The sequence below is a fragment of the Rhipicephalus sanguineus genome, chromosome 6, assembly GCF_013339695.2.
Source record: "Rhipicephalus sanguineus isolate Rsan-2018 chromosome 6, BIME_Rsan_1.4, whole genome shotgun sequence".
Taxonomy (NCBI): Eukaryota; Metazoa; Arthropoda; class Arachnida; order Ixodida; family Ixodidae; genus Rhipicephalus; species Rhipicephalus sanguineus.
In genome coordinates this window covers 115,244,248-115,264,674 of record NC_051181.1, presented here as the reverse complement: position 1 = coordinate 115,264,674, position 20,427 = coordinate 115,244,248, and the positions used below count along the sequence as shown (strand labels likewise).

Here is a 20,427-nt window from a genome sequence, read left to right as displayed (position 1 = left end):
ACGTCTGTAATAGGCGCACAAGCCGAGAAAACGGCGTACGGCCTTCTTGTCGGTGGGCGTCGGGAAGTCAGCGATGGCAGCTGTTTTCCGCGGGTCCGGGCGAACACCATCCTTGCTGATCACGTGACTCAAGAACAAGAGCTCCTCGTACGCGAAGCGGCACTTTTCAGGCTTCAAGGTGAGTCCGGAGGTCTTGATTGCTTGAAGTACAACTTCAAGGCGCCGAAGGTGTTCGTCGAAGTTTGAGGAAAACACAACGACGTCGTCCAAGTACACGAGACACGTCTGCCACTTCAAGCCGGCCAGTACTGTATCCATAACCCGTTGAAAAGTCGCAGGTGCCGAGCAAAGACCGAAGGGCATGACCTTGAACTCGAACAGGCCGTCTGGTGTTATAAAAGCAGTCTTTTCTCGGTGTCTCTCGTCGACTTCTCTTTGCCAGTAACCGGTCTTGAGGTCCATCGACGAAAAATACTTTGCGTTGTGTAATCGATCCAGGGTGTCGTCTATCCGGGGAAGGGGATACACGTCCTTCTTCGTGACTTTGTTCAGGCGACGATAATCGACGCAAAAACGTAGAGTCCCATCCTTCTTCTTCACTAGCACCACCGGGGATGCCCACGGACTCTTCGACGGCTGGATGAAAGTCGTGTAGCATTTCGTCGACCTGTTTCTTCACGGCCTCACGTTCTCGCGTCGAAACTCTGTACGGGCTCTGACGGAGTGGTCTGGCGCTTTCCTCTGTTATGATGCGATGTTTTGCCACGGGAGTCTGCCGAATTCTTGACGACGACGAAAAGCAGTCCTTGTATTGCAAGAGCAGGGTTTTGAGCTGTTCTTGTTTGTGCTTCTGAAGGCTGGGATTGATGTCGAAAGCTAGCTGCGGCGCTTTATTCGTCGGAGTAGGCTCGGGAGAATCGGTGAGGCCGAAAGCATTGCTGGCTTCTAAGATTTCTTCGATGTAGGCGACCGTCGTGCCTTTGCTCACGTGCTTGTACTCGTTGCTGAAATTCGTGAGCATAACTGTTGCTTTCCCTGCCCGCAGCTCTGTTACTCCTCTTGCGACGCAAATCTTGTGGTTAATCAAGTGGTGCTGGTCGCCTTCAACAACGCCTTCCAGGTCTGCTGATTTCTGAGTGCCGACGGAAATGATGACGCTGGAGCGAGGGGTATGGTGACCTGGTCTTCCAGCACATTCAAGGCGTGCTTTCTTGGCGGAGTGTGCGGCGGTAGTGCCTTTTCCGTGGACAGTGTTATTGACTTAAACCTCAGGTCGATGATTGCACCATGAAGGCCTAAGAAGTCCATACCAAGGATGACATCTCTCGAGCAACGCGGCAGGATTACGAAGTTCGCGGGATAAATCCGGTTGTTAATGGTGAGTCTCGCTGTGCAGATTCCTTCCGGGGTTACGAGGTGACCTCCAGCTGTCCGGATTTCGGGGCCTTCCCAGGCTGTCCTAACTTTCTTCAGCTTCGTGGCGAACGGTCCACTGATGACAGAATAGTCGGCTCCGGTGTCGACGAGGGCTGTGACGCTGTGGCCGTCGATAAGAACGTCGAGGTCGCTAGTTCGTCGTCTTGCGTTGCAGTTAGGTCGTGGCGTCGGGTCACGGCTACGTCGGTTTGTTCCGCTGCTTCCACGTTGCGTCGTCCTCCAAGGCGAAGCTGCGTCCTCCAAGGCGAAGTAGACATGCTGTAGCTTGTCTTCACTGGTCCAGGCATTGAAAAGGGCGACTCGGTCGTAGGCTTCGAGCCAGCTCTCCGGGTCTTCGAACGACGATCCGCGGAAGGTTGGCGGCTCCTTGGGCTGGCGAAAAAGGATTGGCGCAGGCTGCACGTGGTCAGTCATCGTTGCTGTGGTCGATGTTGAGATCTGCGGCTGCCTGGGTTTTTCGGGAAGGAGCCCGTGCTCTGGCTGCAGTCCCTTCTGCCTGCGGCTTGTCCGACGATCCGGGATTTCCTTGCCGTCGTCCTCTTCGCGGCTTGGGCTTGGGTCAGCGCTCCGCGGTGGCGTCCGGATCATGAAGCAGCACCTCCACCAGATGTCACGTGGTCGTGACGTCGACGAAGACAGCAGTCGGCGTTTGCAGGATGAAACTGTTTATTTGGCCGAACTTGTGGCCGGAAAATGAGAACTAGAACTACAGCAATACACGCTGTACAATAATAGCGGCGAACAGGGCGTCGTCCGTCGATCAACTGACAAGCGGTCAAGCGCGTCGGCTTTTATACAGGCGCTATGGAACTTTCCAGCAATATCGCTGGTGGCGGCGTTATCTCTCGACAAAGCTGGAACATTCGCGTGCGGCGCGCAATCTTAACAAAACGATCTACCAAAATCGTGAAGCTTCTCGAGCACTGCATCGGGGCCAGCGTCGAGCGTTGATAACCGTCCTTGCCGGTCAAACTCAAACACATCAAAATAAAAGAAGAGGCGGCCGTGGCAATATCCGGAATCGGGCGCTGGGGACCACACACATGTACTAATACCTTTGGCCCCGCCCGCTTTAGAATTATAATTGGGTTTAGTATGGTGTGACGTACGTACAGTATACTCACAGGTTGAAGCGCGACAATTTAGGGCTATAAGTAATGCGCGTACTTTCGTTTCTACCGTCTTATGTTTGTGTCATATCGGCATCATTCCATCTCGAACACTTACATCAGAGCCTACAATACATTTAACGGCCAGACTTTATACGTCTTTTTTTTATTATTAATGTCGCGTTCCAGTCCGCGAGTACTGTACAAGACACCTCAGGCTACGATCTGTGCCCTTTCTGAAAGCCTGAGTGCTAAACCACAAGTGCTGAGCACAAGGATTGCACACAAGAAGATAAGCATGCAGGCAAACTCACCCTCGAGTTCTGCTCTTCGAAGACCAGCTGGCCCGAGACAAACTTTATCTGGTCGTCCGGTACGAAGGAGTGCTCGACCACGTGGTCATCCGTCTTCGTCGACCTGCGAGTCGTCACATCGGTCACACTGCACTCGTAAGTGGTAACCACGCGGACAGCGTAGCTTTTGCACGTATTCGCAGCTTCGCTTTGCATCGCAGCGTTGTGTATGTGCGTCTATTTGACATCGCGCAAAGCGAGATGCAGGCGCGCTGCAGGTGTGTATTATATACGTATAGGCGATGCCAAAAATGCTCGCTGGAAACAACGCTGCACGTGGTTGCCGCTCCGCGTGTGTCCATCTAATTCGCTATAAGCACTACAGACTGGCCAAAAAGCAGGATTTACGAATGGCACCAAAACGCAAAACTACAGTCGTCAAATGAATGAATGACGCTTTGTAAGTCGCCTCCACAACTCGAGAGTCATGCCAGTCCCAAAGTGCAAGGCAATGAATTTCTATAACAGCAGACGTCGTTCCCCTTTTCACGAGAAAGCGCAGATCGACTGCAGTGAGCCTCACTTTTGCCCAGTTTGATGAGCGTCACTGCGAACGACGCTGAATTCCAGGGGCGTAGCCAGAAATTTTTTTCGGGGGGGGGGGGGGTTCATCCATACTTTATGTATGTTCGTGCGTGCGTTTGTATGTGTGCGTGTATATATACGCAAGCAAAATTGAAAAATTTCGGGGGGGGGGGGTTGAACCCCCCCCCCTTTGGCTACGCCCCTGCTGAATTCCCCGCGACGTATTTACTTGAATGAGGCAGTAGGGAGTCGAACATCTTCAGTCTTGTGTTCGGCATGTGTATGAAATGTCTTGCTCGAAGACTTCGACGATGCTTTCGCGTTCGTCGTCGTATATCGTGCGCGGTCGGCCAAATGATTTCAGAGCTAGCGTCGAAGACCAAGGCTGCGGAGCTGTGCATCGTGCATTCTGAGAGAAGCGTAACCGCTACAAGTGTAAGATCCCCCTGCTTGCACCTCTCTCTCTCTCCCCTTTCCCACTCTCTCTCTCTCTCTCTCTCTCTCTCTCTCTCTCTCTCTCTCTCTCTCTCTCTCTCACACACACACACACGCACGCACAAACACACACACACACACACACACACACACACACACACACACACACACACACACACACACACACACACACACACACACACACATACATACACAGGCGCGCCTAATTTCCTCAGAGTCACTACTGGAGAATTTCATGCATGCCCTTATATGTATACACATAACCACGTACTTGAAGAAGCCCACGGAATTTGCCGAGTCGCAAAGGATGAATGATCCCTGCGCTCTTATTCATATACGAGTCAAACCACTCGTGGTGGCAGTATAGGGAGATGCGGAACACGCATCTGGCACGGCACACTGACTCTACACGATAAGGCTGCGGAATTCGTGATTCCGAATGGACACCGCTATTACGATTTCATTTCTCATCAAAATCGCCCGTTGTTCCTGGGCAGGCATGGCATGGCCTATATAGCGCGCGAGTGAAATACGCAGCGGTACACGTGGACGTCACTTACCAAACCACGGTGAGCTTGATGTAGCACTTGATCTGGCCGGTACCGGAACAAGCGCGACATGGAGCCACGCCGTCGCCATTGCATTTCCAACAACTGCGGGCGGGTGTGTCATGAAAAAAGAAAAAAGAAGCCGCACAATGATATACCCGTTATAACTACAACTATACCACGGCACTTGCGCATGCGCAGTGTGTAGCCAGCACGCTAGCTTTCATCTTTTGCAAAAGTTCGTCTGCTCTATGGTTATGTTGTCATCACAAAGGTGCTATAGACAGTCGGCCACTCTGACTACAAGTAAGTTAAAACATTCGCGAACGTATGTATTTAGCTAACCGTGCTTCTCTTTACCAACTCCGTACAATGTAACGAAACCTACGGGTGTCAAGTCTAACGAGATGGCAACGAGAACTGGTCATCTGTCTCAAATAATGCTGCACTGTTAATCCCCGAGTTATCCTTTAACTTATTTAGCGTATCCCACAGTGAAATTATATCGTTCCTGATGGGTTGCTGTCGCCGTCTCGAGCTTAGTTTGTGAGACACTGCAGTGATAGTTACGCTGCGTAGAAGGTTGTCGAATGCGGATACCCTACGTCTATGAAGACTGAGGTAGTGAAGAGCCCGAATCACGTAACGCGGGGTATATTAACAGAAAGCGTGAGTTACAATAGCTTACACCGGCTGTACAATAGTCATCCGTGGTACGGGCAAATTCGTTTATCAAGAGCATCGATATAAAGTAGAAAGTATCCATAGCTGTTAAAAGCACTACGACCACCTTTGACACTCATCAACTTGGTATCTCCCCGCCGCGTGAAAAACAGGAACGCTATCGATCAACTCGATCGGCCGACAGCAACGATTGTCACTCGCACTCACCGCATCCTACCCATGCCGTGACACTGGAAACATCGATCGTTGTCGCCCGATAGACTTCGCTTCTGGCCGTCGCCCTGACAGTAGTTGCACTGCTCCTAAAAGGGTTGCACAGATAACAAACGTAACGTTTCAGTTTGACGACTCGTAAACACACTATATATACAGTTTTCAAGTCAGAAGAAGGAGTGTGTGTGGCATACAACGAACAACGCAAGGTCGCGAAGGCGAGTGACGAACTTCCGTTACTGCAAACTGCTCCTCGGAAGACAAGATTAAAGCAACATCCGCGAAACGCTTTCTGAAGGTTTTTGCAGGATACCGAAGATTAACTACAATTTGTGTTCGTCTGTGTTTTCTCTTGTCCCTTCCTCCATCACCCCCTACCGCAATGTACACCTTTGTTATTCCTAACACAGACGACCTCTGCACTATGCGTCGCGGCGCCTCCTGCTTTACGCGCATGCGGGGCTTGTTTATATGAAAACGTCCTTTTTCTATGCAGGTCAGCTTTGGTGCTACTGACAACGTAATACTACGGGCGCATTAGATGGGACAATTCAGGCGCGTTGCTCTACAGTAGCACAGCACTATAGAAGCTGCCTCGAGGCCTTCCTGTTCAACCACCCTATACCCCAAATACGATGACACCGGAACGATTTTCAAGACTCAACCCACAAACTACGCACAAGTACACTGGAACCAAGAAAACATTTTTCCTGGTTCCTGCAGTCATGACTGCGATATATCGTGTCTTGGTTGCATATCCGATCGGTTGTTTCAAAGCGTTCTGCAATCCTATACGGAAATTTCGCATTGCAGTCTGAGAACGAACACGCCTGATATGCTGGCACTAAATATGAGTTTGCTGCACTAGAGTGAACTGCGCGAAGACGGGACATGAAAGTAAAGTGACAAACAAACACGATCGTACACTATCAGCAAATGATTTATCCGAAAATACACAGAAAATATATACTTGACTCAAACGCACGCGTGGTTAGTCTAAGAATGAGTGTCTATCTGTTAGCCAAGGTAGTCAAGCTTCTTATCCGTTAGATCAACAGATTGGATGCTGACGCAACTACTGTCTCTTCGATGAATCGCATGGGCCTCAAAGATTTCGCGCATGATGATGTAAGTACGTCTTCAATGTGGTGGTATACGCGCAAAATCTGTGTTTGGGTCTTGAACGACATTTTCTATAAAGGAGAACACTCACGTATCCGTTTCCGTTGCAGGTGGCGCACCGCTTCCTTCCGACGCCGCCGCAGGTGTGGCAAGTCTTGACCGAGGCCGTGTGGGGCACTTCCACCGAGGTCGTCTGGCATTGGAACGGCGTCGCCGAGGGCACCGGCACCTCCCAGGGACCAGGAGCGGGACCCGCCGACGGCCCGTCCACCGGACCACCTGCGCCACAGTCGGCACTCTTTCTTACATATTATTCTATCTTTTGGCTGATTCGGAGCAAACTTTCGAAAATCCACGTGAGGTTACGAGAATAACTGCAAACAACTTATTGGAACGATAGCTCTACTCGTCCCTGGTACAAACCCATAAAACGCCTTTGTGCATGCGTTTGACCTTAATGCTCAGTCAAGGTCAATTACCTCCTCGCACGTGCGTCGTCATAGCAACGGACACGCGCAGCGTCGGTTTTTATTGCTTACTGCCCTCTTGACCAACTCGGAGCAATTCTTAAAATGAGTTCACGTAATAAATTAACAGCAATGAACTAGATCACCTTTAAAACATTTCTCTAAACCTAATGTCTTCAACGGAAAACTGCAGAGCGTACGTATTAATTATTGTACGAATAATTTCCGTCCGTGATAACAGCTATCGTAGTTCTTATTTTTCCTGGTTTCTAAGAAAGTGTGCGAGATTTGAAAAAAAGTACCACGTGACCGTGCACGCACCTGCGCGCAAGGACATCGGCACCCTCTGGCAGGTCACCGACAAACGATTGATGATGTAAGTTTGTCGCATTCCCGTAACACACGTGAATTCTTGACAGCTTGGCCAGAGATGGCTGGGAGACACTGGATACTGCTTCCTTTATAGTAACAGTTCACTTTTGCAAAGATACAATTAGGACAGAACTATGAAGGAAGACGCAGGCTTGAAGTGATCGTAGAAGTCATTGTACAAGGAATTTCGCTGGAGCTAGCGTTTCGACGAGAGGACTGCGCAGTGGTGAATGCAGATCACCATGTCGAAACAATGGCTCCAGCAATATTACTCGCGCCATGGCTTCTGAACACCAATGCTAAAGAGGTACTCGCATGTTTACTAGTGAAGTACGAACAGCGAGGAACACTGGCCACGGAGCCAATGTTCACACAATGTTATAAATTGGCCACTGAGCCAATATATAACAGTTGTCATGAATCTTCCGCCTCCTCCTCCCGCGTTGAACAAGTGTTCCCACAAAAATTCAAGCGCATATGTCATCCCAAAATAATTCGCTCAAGGGCAACTCGGCTGATACTAAACGGAGCCACTGTAGCGAAAATGAAAACTACGGTCACCCCCCCCCCCCCCCGTGACCCGTGTTAATTTCTTTGCATTATACGTGTTACACTATATTCCTCAGATATTTTTCTCCTAAACATTTGCCAACTGAGCTTAACATAATAATTTCTGGGGTTTTACGTGCCGAAACCACGGTATGATTATGAGGGACGCCGTAGTAGCGGACTCCGGAAATTTCGACCACCTGGGGTTCTTTAACGTGCACCTAAATCTAAGTCACGGACCTCAAGCAATTTCGCCTCCATGGAAATGCGACCGCCGCGGCCGGGATCGAACCCGCAACCTTCGGATCAGCAGCCGAGCACCGTAACCATGTTGTACCACCTCGGCGGCTTTGAGCTTAACATACGTCGTCATCATTAGCGGACAGCGCCCTTCGCCACTGCGCCATTAGTAGAAAGTTGTAGACGGTATAGAGGAGGGAGACGGTTGTGCCGATTGGGCTCAAGTGAGATCTAATATCTTTCCATGCGGCGAGTTCGTGGCCGCGTCCTCGTGCACCGCTTGTCAAGTCAATGTAGATATATGCCTTGACGGTTTCAAGCCTTTCTTTAAAGTACGGCGCGTAAGTCTAACAACGCAGCGCAAGCTTTGAAAAAGCACGGAAGGAGGCCCCCCATCTGACTGACCTGTGTATGGTTCGAAGCACCAGGCTGTCTGCCGCTTCTCAGTGAACGTCTCCAAGGTGTACTGGAAAGCGAATAACATTGTGTTACGCGAGTGCACACAACTACGGCGTGTATTCTCATATTTCACCCCCACCCCATTCCTCAAACAAAAATGTTTTTTTAATCTGGAAAATTTTGACATTTTTAAAAATTATATTGCGACAGTTAATTGGCCTTCGTCTTAAGCATACTTATGCTCCTGTATCGTATGTATCCAATATAACTGTTAGCTTGAACCAGAATAATCGATTTCGTACTTTTTAAAACAAATTTTCTGAATACTCAGGAAACGGAAATTGCTCGGAATAAAAATCAAACCGTTACTCGTTGCTTATGCCACTACAAAAAAAAAAAAAACGCATTCGCAGTTTTGTTTACAACAGTAAAAAATTGGCTGCAGTGATAGCTCTCGCAATAGCGACTCAAATAAAAAAAGAAGAAAGAAACTCATGAATTAACGTAAACTGGACTGGGAGAACAAATGCGTAAGGTTTGTACGCTGCGGCACGAACTGGATTTTTATTGCGTGCCCTGTTTGAACAACATATGTTGCTAGTTTGAACAAAAATGACAATGCAATGTCAACGTTAATAATATCTGGGGTTTAACGTCCCAAAACCACGATATGATTATGAGAGACGCCGTAGTAGAGGGCTCCGGAAATTTCGACCACCTGGGGTTCTTTAACGTGCACCTAAATCTAAGCACACGGGCCTCAAACATTTTCGCCTCCATCGAAAATGCAGCCGCCGCGGCCGGGATTCGATCCCGCGACCTTCGGGTCAGCAGTCGAGCGCCATAACCACTAGACCACCGTGGCGGGGCACCAATGTCAACGTTAGACGGTCATTAAAATGTCTCGGCGGTGCTCCAGTGAATTATTAGTACACTGCTGCATCGAGATATGTGATAGCAAAGCTGCGTGCCGGTGAACGATACTGGCAGGATTCAGTGTCATACACACACCCAAAACACTCATTCGAACAAATTCAAAAGAAACGCACATTCAAAGCAGAACACGCTAGTCATCAGAGCACAGACACTGGTGCCCTTTTATAAATGCTTGCACCGAGACCAGTTCCTGCTGAGCGCCGTGTTCTGTCAATGCAGCTCATTGCGATAACTTCAGCTGGAACCTGCAGCTGGGACACCGTGCAGTATACGAGCAAATTTAAGTGGAGTGTTCACTCATTGTAGTGTTCCGTTTAAAAATGTACCGGACTGTATTTGAAACAGCCTGAAAAAAAATGTTTTGTTTCCGTTGTTCTTCGTTAACTTATACATTGATTTAGAGAGAATAATGAACATGTTTATTAAATGTATCTGACGTCGGGTGCCAACTAGCAGGTCAATGTTTTCGGCTCTCAAAAAAAAAGGAAAAAAAAAAGGATTGCAGATATGGCTATCGTCAGATGGTGTCTTGCCTGCGGGGCTCCCATGCGTCAGAGGGAACAGTCCCATGGCGCTTCAACTACACATGGGCCTGCTGCCAAGTTCATTCGGGATAAATATATAAGCGATCGATCCCGAACGGCGATGAGGGTCTACTTCGGCGAGTCTGCTCAAACTCCAGCGTTTCTAGGCCATATAACAAGCTGTCGGGACAACGTACAGAGAGACAAACGCGGCCAGCGCCGTTTCCCCTCGGAGCCCAATATTCGCTCGCCGATCGACCCGCGAATCGACCAGCGCTACACCGCGGTGGCGTGTTCAGTGGTTGTTTGCCTTATCGGTTCGGTTTGGAGCAATGTTCGCTGGCGCTCCATGCTTATTTGTAATGTGAACTATCGCGTAAACGCTCGTAAATTCGATTTGTTTTGCGATTTTACCCGTGTGCGATTTCTATACAATACAAGGACACCGGTTACAACGCCCAGAACCGAAAGTGTGGATACACAACAATGACGACGTGGCTGAGAACCACCTCGGTTTTTTTTTTTGTTATTGTTGTTCTTGTTTGTTTGCTTTTCGCACAGCGCACAATGTTTTCATGCGATGCTGTCACGTCTCTGGTATAGCAGAAAGAAAATAAATGAGAGAAGAAACATTCTGAAGTGTTTTATACTCTTAAACATGCGCGCCTGTTACACGCGTCGATTACAGTGTACAATCTTCGAAACCAGATCCCTCAGCTGTGAGTGATCGCGTCATCTGACGTCGCGAAAAAGAAATGCGTGTGTGCAGTCGGCACCAAAAGTTTGGAGACCACTAGGTTTGAGAAAACTTCAAATTTTTCAGCAATTTGTGACTGTATCCGGTCGGACTGCACAGTACATAATCTTCTAAATTGGCTAGTGCGAAAATCGACAAGGACTAAGAAGGAACACTGATGTACAGGACAGGCAATTGATTGATTGCCTGTCCTGTACATCAGTGTTCCTTCTTAGTCCTTGTCGATTTTCGCGCTAGCCAATTTTGAAGATTATGAACCAACTAGCCCAACAACGTATACTCTTATGCACACTACATGTTGTTAGCACGCTTTAGAACAAGTCGGAAATGTGAATTCAAGGCTGCCTGCCGAAGCAACGGGAACATTCAACTTCTGCTGCTGTCTTGTGGTCCTTAAACTTTTGATGCTGACTGTACGCGTGCTCGTGCTGCGAGTTCACGCCAATACAGAGCATGCCGGTATTGATTGATTGATTGATTGATTGATTGATTGATTGATTGATTGATTGATTGATTGATTGATTGATTGATTGATTGAGTGAGTGAGTGAGTGAGTGAGTGAGTGAGTGAGTTAGTGAGTGAGTGAGTGAGTGAGTGAGTGAGTGAGTGAGTGAGTGAGTGAGTGAGTGAGTGAGTGAGTGAGTGAGTGAGTGAGTGAGTGAGTGAGTGAGTGAGTGAGTGAGTGAGTGAGTGAGTGAGTGAGTGACGTCATCCTGACTTTCATCTGGCCACTCACGTGGAAGGCGGACGTGTGGTCGATCTTGGTGATGGCCATGTCTCGTGCGCACGCCTTGCCGTAGCAGCAGTGCTTGGCCACGTGCTTGGTTAAGGCTTGCCGGGCCTCTTGCTCCGTCACCTGCGGAGTGCTGCGCGCCACCACGTGAGCGCATACGCCATCAATGGGGTGTCATAGAGAGCACGCACGAACTGACTCTTCTCAAGCTTCAACCATGCACTCGTGCTATGCATAACCATCGCACTGCTGGTACGCACAACGGCAATGATGGATCCCTGGAGGCTGGATAAACGTGAACTTGCACGCACGTCGCCATTAACTGCCCCAGTGTAAGCGTGGTATCCATATTCTGACGCTATCGATACGATCCCGAAACGTGCTACTATAGGACACAATGAGAACATGCGCCGTGCACAAGGCGATACACGTACCTCCTGGAAATAGTTACTTCTATAGACAGATGAAGCAGCTTCGTACCATGGTAGCGGCGCTCGCTTAGGAGTATCCTCTTCTTTGGGTGTCGAGGGCGTGTACGGAGGTGGTACGTCCACTGCGAGGAGCAGAGATAATCCCTTCTTATTGGTATAATATAGATATATACTATTAATATACAGCATAACACTTATATTATAAATATATAGCTCGTCATAAGGTAATTATTCTTATTGCTGTAAAAAAAGAAGGCTTTAGCCAATATGGAAATTTGCTTTTAAAAAAGGCTATACTTCTATATTGTTGCAAATTTTGCGCCTAGAACCAAGAGCTCGACCTCGCAACTTTCGCTTTTTCTTTTCTTTTTGAGCCATAATTGGAGCGAACGCTACAAAACACTCAAAAATAATTCACGTCATGCCGACGTATGCCTTCGTCGACACTTCAAAGCGAAACTTAGAATAATGAAGTCAAGTTAAGGGTTCACCTTTTCTCGCTAATAATCAACCCTTTTCTATCAAATGAATTGAAGTGAGACTTTCGAAAAAACAACAAAAACGTTACCACTCTGAAAAGCGATCTGGTGCCGCCTATTTTATAGTGTTCCTGTAATGCAAAAACGTTCGCGAAAGGATAGCACTTTCGAACGACGCTCACCGAAACCGAAGACGTACGGCTCGATGGCCACCACGACGGGCGGCTTGCGCTTGCCGAACTCGACGGGCTCGAAGAATATGCTCGTTTGGGCCATAATCTCTACTTTTTCTTTCTATTCGCCGCCGCCGTCGCCGCGCGGATGCCGAACTCCTCCGGCTTTGCGGCGCGATTCACTCGGTCGATCACGAGAAAAAATAAGGAACGCATTTTCGCTTTATTTCCCTCTTTCATACCCTCCTCTTTCTTCGATTACTTATTTATATTTTTCCTTTTACCATCTCGAGCAGGGAGGTCGCGCCGCTACGGCAAAATCGCAGCTCCTAGGAAGAGTGAGAGAGAGAGCGTCTTCAAACGAAGCGCGTCCGCGTAGGTCACGTGATCGCGCGTCTCGTAAACACAAACGAGCAGACGACGAATGAGCTCGTGCTGTCATCAATGTCTACATCCATGGACTCTGGGCCTATCCATGGACTCTTCGGAGATGCCAGGGTTTTAATGAACAAACAAACAGAAATCAAGAACATCCCCTCTCTACGCACGCGTCAGTCTATTGTCCGGCGGCGTAGTCACCTCATTGTTCTCCCCCCCCCCCCCTCTCCCCCTTCTTTACGGGCGCCGCGGCGTGATTTCGATAACAAAGGTTTCATTTGCTTCTTATTTCTTTATTTGTAAAGAAGCCCAATCGCACTGATGACATATACACCGGAAACAATTAATGGCGCTGTCGCCGAGGAGGCACGAGGTAATACGGTAAATTCGGGTATCCGTTTTCCTCTCCCGCACGCGTGGGACCTTCTGTTGCTTGCTTTTTTTATAAAGAGGAGTGGGCAATGCTTTGTTTTTCTTCGTTTCGGTGGTGTAGTTCGGTGCAGTATGTAAAATGGGACCAGTGGCTCTGCCTTGTGCGATGGATAACGCGGAAAGCATTACCTATATATAGCATGCACGAGTGAAACAGTTATGTATTTATTTTTACCAAAGAACATAACAATGCTAGGACATACATGTACACGCAGTTTTTATATAAAGTGATATATATATATATATATATATATATATATATATATATATATATATATATATATATATATATATATATATATATATATATATATATATATATATAGTGCAACGTAGGACAGTCATCGTATCAGCCACAGTGCTTACGGGAACCAGCGCAGTGATACACAGTTCAGTGATCGGATTTTCGCATCAGTAGTTGTTCGTTAACTGTTAATTAATGTGGGCGTGCGCTCCTCGTGCATTCAGAGCGACAGACACACGAGCGGGATTTCTTTTTTTTTTATCGCACTGTTGCCATAGTTTCGAAACACACGCACGACGAAAACGCATTATCAGGATTATTATCATTAGTAACTGCAATTACTCCGCATAATTCGTGGCTGAGCGAACGTGTTTTCCCGTCTAACGCATTGTCTGTGCTCGTTTTGACCAATCACGAAAAGTTCCTATAGCGACGACGGACCTACGTCATGCAGGCAACGCATTCCTCGACTCGACATGATCGACTTAGGATTATAACTGCAATGCGTGTTGGATGTCATGCATCTTGCAATATACTGCACTGTAGCGCGAACGAGACGAGGGCAGACGAGAAGCGCACGAACGCGAGTACACGGCTCCTTCGGGACTATACGCCGTCGATGAACTACCATAGCTGACGGAGCACTGCACGGAATTAAACGACGCGGAGCATGGTAGACGTTTCGCACGCGATTTGTAGACGACGCCCCGTAACGGAAGCCCATTTAAGCGACGCTATACCTTACCGGTGTCGAGACGCCACGGAACCTCCACCAAGGCGTGATGCTTCGTGACCTACGCGCGTGTTACCGCGGCCTTCCTTTTTTTCTTGCCACGTGGACCTCGCGCGTGCGACATGGAGAACAGCGACGTCATGCACCCTTGTTCCACGGAGTCTGGGGCCGTGCCGCTTACGCATCGCGGTGCTGCACCGACCTTGTATAGCCAACAGCGGAGACCAGGCGAAAAGTAAGGTTGCCTCCCCTAGAGCACTGCACGGGCCGGATTTTACGGCCCGGGCCCGGCCCGGGCCCGCTTTATGAAGCCCGAGCCCAGCCCGGGCCCGTGGTCCCAAGCGCAGGCCCGGCCCGGGCCCGGGCGTACATGACCGAGCCCAGCCCGAGCCCGGCCCGGGCCCGTGGTTCCAAGCCCTGGCCCGGCCCGGGCCCGGGCTTACTTGACCGTACCCAGCCCGAGCCCGGCCCGGGCCCGTCGTTCCAAGCCCGGGCCCGGCCCGGGCCCGGGCGTTCATTACTAATCTAATCCAGGGCGCGCTTGTTCATGACCAGGCCCGACCCGGGCCGCTAGAGGATATTAGTTGTTGATGATGATTATTAATGATGCCGTGCGCTTTGTAGCAGGCGATCGGACGGAAAATCCGGTGTGTACATGCATCGAAATGTTGCCCGCGGGGTAGCTCAGCAGTTAAGCTGTTTCGCTGTTAAGTCCTTGGACGCAGGTGCGATTCCCGCGGCCACGGCGGCCGCAATTTGATGGGGGCGAAATGCAAGAACACGTGTGTATGCACTTATCTTTAGGTGCACGTTAGAGAACTCGAGGTGGTCGAAATTGATCCGGTGCCACTACTGCGTGCCTGGTAATCATATCGAGGTTTTAGCACATAATACCAAGGAATATAAATGAAATGTACCGTATGTGTCAACCTCGAATAAAAGGACCGAAATTTTTATTCCTCCCATGGGAACAACCCTGATCTGGCCCATTGTTAGTGCTGTTAATATATATATATATATATATATATATATATATATATATATATATATATATATATATACGGGATCTGTCGTGTTTATAAGGAAACCCACCGCAATATACTTGTTCCTTTGACAAAGTCTGGTCCAGCAGACCAAACGTTAGTGAAAATATACAGTGCCAATCTATATCTATACTGGTGAAACAAAAATAGCACTTCAACTGCTTTTCTATATTTATTGCTAAGCTTTACTAAGAGCCAGCTCTTTGCACGTGTCACTTCAGCTTAGTACAGTATACGTTAGACCATGCAATGCATAACGTTCCCGTGTGCTCGGAGGCCCGACTTACGCCTTGAGTCCGGCCCGGCCTGCAGCCTCAAGCCCGGGCCCGGCTCAGGCCCGCGGCTTCAAGCCCGGGCCCGGCCCAGGCCCGCGGCTTCGAGCCCGGGCCCGGCCCGGGCCCGCACTTTCAAGCCCGAGCCCAGCCCAGGCCCGCCGGAAAACGCTTCGGACGGCCCAGCCCGGCCCGCGGGCCGGGCCGGGCCCGGGCTTTCGGGCCGGCCCGGGCCCGTGCAGTGCTCTAGCCTCCCCTACTTCATCAAAAAGTACACAAAAAAGTCATTGCTTTAATTCGCTGACATAATTAGCGCGTACTACAGTTTCCTGCGTTCCCATGTTACACACTTCACTTGGCTAACGTATACGCGATTTAAATCAAACAAATTTAAGTGGTTTACCACTAAAACTGCTCAGTCATTGATTATAAAGGTATAACGGACATCGTGCAGATCCGGATTCATTTTGACCAGCTCTGCTTCTTTAACCTGCGCTGTTGTCCCTCTGCTCACAGTTTTGAAATATCCACGGGGTGAATGATGATGAGTGGGGCGAAGCTACGGAAGGAATCATCTGTAAACCGTGAAACTCTTCCGTGAAATGCGCCCAGTACATAATATAAAGAGTGTGAAACATCGTGTGTATATTAAACATCAAACTTTTATTGTACTGTTGGTTTACGTGGTCCCTTCATTATCACTTGTGGTCGGTGAAATGCAAGGAAGAAGTCCGCTCCCGAGCGACAGAGCGCCAAGAGCGACCGCATTCCCCGCTCGCCCTGTGCGAATTAAAGGCAAGGCTAGAGGGAAGACAGGACGCGCGTTCCACGACGCGAGGTCGGTAGCATGCCCAACGAAAGCCAACGGAAGGCGATCGTGCAAGTGCTCCGGCTTCGCATCGCCTCATGGTTCCATTTAGCGTCCCAAAACCAAATATATTGCTCAAGGTGTGCCTTGCGTTTTTCGTAGAAATAATTTCTTTATCATGTACATTAAGATGAAAAGTTGAAAGCTCACTAGAGTGTATCGCCCGCAAAGTATGTCTTTTAGTGTGATTTAACTCTCGTACGGCAGGGTCCTCGCGCCGTTGCCGGTCCACCTCGCCCGTTGACGATCGGGCGAGGTGGCTACATAGAACAACTACTACTACACTTTAAGAAAAACATCTGGCGTTCTTTCGTTCTGCTTTTACAAAACATCTGGCGTCTTTCGTTGGTTTATTTCATCAATCAACGGCGTTTTGAACAAAATTTTTATTGTTTAATCACGCACAGGAGAAATCTCACCAGGCACTACCTTGGAGGTAAACAATGGCTGCTAATGGCAATGAGAGACAGAAGAAGTCGGCTTTTAGCTAACACTTACACTTCTACTTCTACTAACGTTTCCTACTGGAACATGCCAATGGCTGCTAATGGGGAATGAGAGACAGAAGAATTCGGCTTTTAGTTAACGCGCACGCTGCGAATTTTTTATTGTTCAACAACGCACAGGAGAAATCTCCCACCGGCACCACCTTGGAGGTCAAAGCGTAAGACTTGTTACTCACTACTACGATCACGACGACTACGAGGGACGAACGGGTGCCGCCTTAAGGAGCTTCGCCCCTAGAAACTGTACTATTTCCCCCTGCAAGTTCGGCTTCTCATTCCTGCTGTACTCGCAGCTGCAATGCGGCGTAAGCTACCATAGCCGCCGCGCCGCTCAGTGTCATCGCTGAGCAGTCTGGTCTGGAGAGGTGGCTGTTACTCAAGTACAACTAAGAGACAACACTGTGCTAGCCTTAAATCGGTTAGATGCCGAGGACATCGGAACTCTGCTTGCAAATGCATAATTACAAAAGCCTAACCGGACCTTTGCTTGCCCATTGTGGTTGGTGCTCCTCTGCACTTCTACGTGTAGTTAGCGCAGTATACGCTTACTTCCTAGTGGCCGAGTGTGTATTATAACAGACCGATAATGGCAGCGTTGGATTGTAATATGGCAGGTGACGTACCGGCGTCGAAGGAGGCCTGCTCGTATCCGTCCACTTTATCCATGAGCTCGAGCGGGGGCGCCGAAGGCTCTGGCTCGTCGTCCATCGCGAACGATGCATGAGACCCTGCAGGAGAACAACAACAACGAGATCAATAAGACGATTGGCTAATCGGAAAGAATTCATCGGTGTGGTGCTACGGTCACCAGCGGGAAAACTGGCTTTAACAAAGAAAAAAAGAAATAGCGTCAGCATTGACGTGAATTGGAGAGGAGTGAAACACTATCAGCGATGTCTATGGGATCGCTGTATATACCAGAAAAGGGGAATTTTTTTTGACGAGCTCTTTTTTTCGTGACATACAACCAAAAGAATCCAACAGATACAATTAGGCCAAGGACAGCGCAGGGGACAATAATTTACTTTAACTGCAGTGCAGTAATTATGACGTCAATTAAAATGAATTGAAGTGATCGGAAAATCACCCTTTCTGTCGGTGGGATCCGAATCCACAACCGTATATACCATTTACGTCGCCCGGCGGAGTAACAAGGCTGACATCTCCACTGATACATAAAAATCTGTCTCTCTCTCTCTCTCTCTCTCTCTCTCTCTCTCTCTCTCTCTCTCTCTCTCTCTCTCTCTCTCTCTCTCTCTCTCTCTCCCAGTGCTGAGTTCAGGTCATGGCCGAATTAACGAATTTGCATTCAAACAAAATATCCCTTAGAAGTCATAGACATATAACGCAAGTGCGACCGTACATACTCTGAAAGTGTCGTACGTGTTCACCCAAATCACTTGTTAGATCCGCCCAATTCGTCCCTGTGTTTTGCCCTGGTGCTAGAAGAACGATCCCTTGTTTCAATTTGTCTGTTCTTATTCGGTGCTTGCGCAACATCCGTCATAATCAGCAAGTTGTGTTTTGGGTGGTTAGAGAGCATGGCGACGATAAGAGGTGCCATTTAGAATGGGTCTCGCGTCAAGTTCAAGTTGCCGCGAGCCAAGGATGCGTGGGATATCAGGTTATCCCTGCAGGCGACTTTTGTCAATCGAGGCGAAAAGCAGTGACTCAAATAACCCAAAGCTTGAACTGATTCGTGTACCTAAAGAGTACATTTATTTACTCGCGACAATATTATGAGCGGTGGTCTGTGGTTATCGGATGCTGACGCTACACAAAAACAATTTCGCACCAATGTGACGACACATCTCGCGTACTCGCTCTGGGCGTCAGCTTCGTGAAAGAATAACCTCGCCAAAAGATACCATCATGGTTCCTATACCTGATGATGACGGCCTCAATTCGTAAAACCTAAAAACTTCTACATTGAATGGTGCCACCAAACACCAAATGAGCGGAAACATGGAATCTGTATATTTTTCTATTAATTGATTGATTGATTGATTGATCGATTATTCGATTGATCGATTGATCGATTGATCGATTGATCGATTGATTGATTGATTGATTGATTGATTGATTGATTGATTGATTGATTGATTGATTGATTGATTGATTCTAGTCGTTTACTTTGACTTGGATTCATGACGAGGAGCGTTGATCGATTATATTAGTGTCTTCTTTTTCTGGCACTAAGGCCAGTTACAGCCATCATTTATGAAGTGAACATGTAATGTGACTGTAGAGAGGTCTAGGATCAGTCGCTGTGTAAGTGCGCAAAATAAAAACACGACGTATGACAATGACAAGTGACGTGTGTTATGTTCTTATAGAGTAGCTGAGTTTGCTCTTTGAGATAAAAATTACACCATCTCCCGCTGAAGGGGACCATGAGGCGATGCGAAGCAGCGTTTCGGCATGTCGAGCCCGCGTTTCAGAGGGGGAGTGGAGAGGGGGAGTAGAGAGGGGGGAGTGGAGAGGTGAAGAGGAGAGGGGGAGTGGAGAGCAGGTGTGTGAAGAGGAGGTGTGTGGAGAGTGTTTGCGCATGTGCAGTAAGTGTGGTCACGCCGCACACCGGATTGAACTCCGCCATCAGATGCTTCGCATCTAATAGTCCCGAAGAAAGAAATAGTGCGTGACCGACTAATCCGGAACGGTAAATCTTTCTATTCGTCAAAACACAGGTGCATATTCTACTGCACTTTTTTAGTATATCACTGCCGTTGCAATTTTTAATAAATACTACTTAATTGCCCGCCGCAGTGGTCTATGGTTATGGTGCCCGACTGCTAACGCGGTCGCGGTATTGAATCCCGGCCGCGGCGCTCGAATTCGTTGGTGCACGTTAAGGAACCCCAGGTGGTCGAAATTTCCGGAGCCCTCCACTATACGGCGTCCCTCATAATCATATCGTGGTTATGAGACGTAAAACCCCAATAATTATTATTATATTCAAGGTAATTAATTAATAGAACGAAACCAAGAGTGTCCGACTTCTAGGATCTCCGCATTACCGGTAACGCTGACCCTGAGGCACGCCGTGGTAAAAATGTCTTTTTAAAAGATACCACGAGACCTTCCGAGCATCTCCAGCGTTTAACTCCGCGCCGAAAGCTGCGTGGGTGCCCGTAGACAGAAATAGAAGCGTTACTTGAAGACCTTCCACACATCGCTTGCTGTTTGAAACTTCGAACATCTTTTTTTTTCTTCTTCTTCGCTGTCAAACAATCCACGTGACAGCTTACGGATAAGTGAAAAAGAAAAAAAAAACAGAAAAATTTCGTGACCCATGCGGAAACGTAAACCATCGTCGTGTAGTTCCGGCAGTAATAGTTAACGGTTTCGCTGTACGAAAACTGGCCGTTATAAATGACACCTTCGCTGCGCTGAGACAAGCGCGAAAGGAAAGGTTTATATTTCTTTTCTGTTTTTTTTTAAACG

At 48.4% G+C, this 20,427-nt stretch overlaps 1 protein-coding gene across 2 annotated transcripts in view; it reads right to left on the bottom strand.

Moving 5' to 3' along the window:
• Positions 1 to 20,427, bottom strand: part of LOC119396224 (protein SSUH2 homolog) — a 74,915-nt gene that overhangs the window by 21,719 nt on the left and 32,769 nt on the right. For both annotated transcript variants that reach the window (XM_037663342.2, XM_049417010.1), the window contains 8 exons: positions 17,607 to 17,711; positions 11,905 to 11,977; positions 11,428 to 11,557; positions 8,481 to 8,541; positions 6,539 to 6,726; positions 5,320 to 5,414; positions 4,441 to 4,533; positions 2,861 to 2,963 (listed from right to left, as the gene is read on the bottom strand). In XM_037663342.2, the coding sequence (XP_037519270.1) occupies positions 2,861 to 2,963; positions 4,441 to 4,533; positions 5,320 to 5,414; positions 6,539 to 6,726; positions 8,481 to 8,541; positions 11,428 to 11,557; positions 11,905 to 11,977; positions 17,607 to 17,711 (848 nt within the window). The remainder of the gene's footprint in view (positions 1 to 2,860; positions 2,964 to 4,440; positions 4,534 to 5,319; positions 5,415 to 6,538; positions 6,727 to 8,480; positions 8,542 to 11,427; positions 11,558 to 11,904; positions 11,978 to 17,606; positions 17,712 to 20,427) is intronic.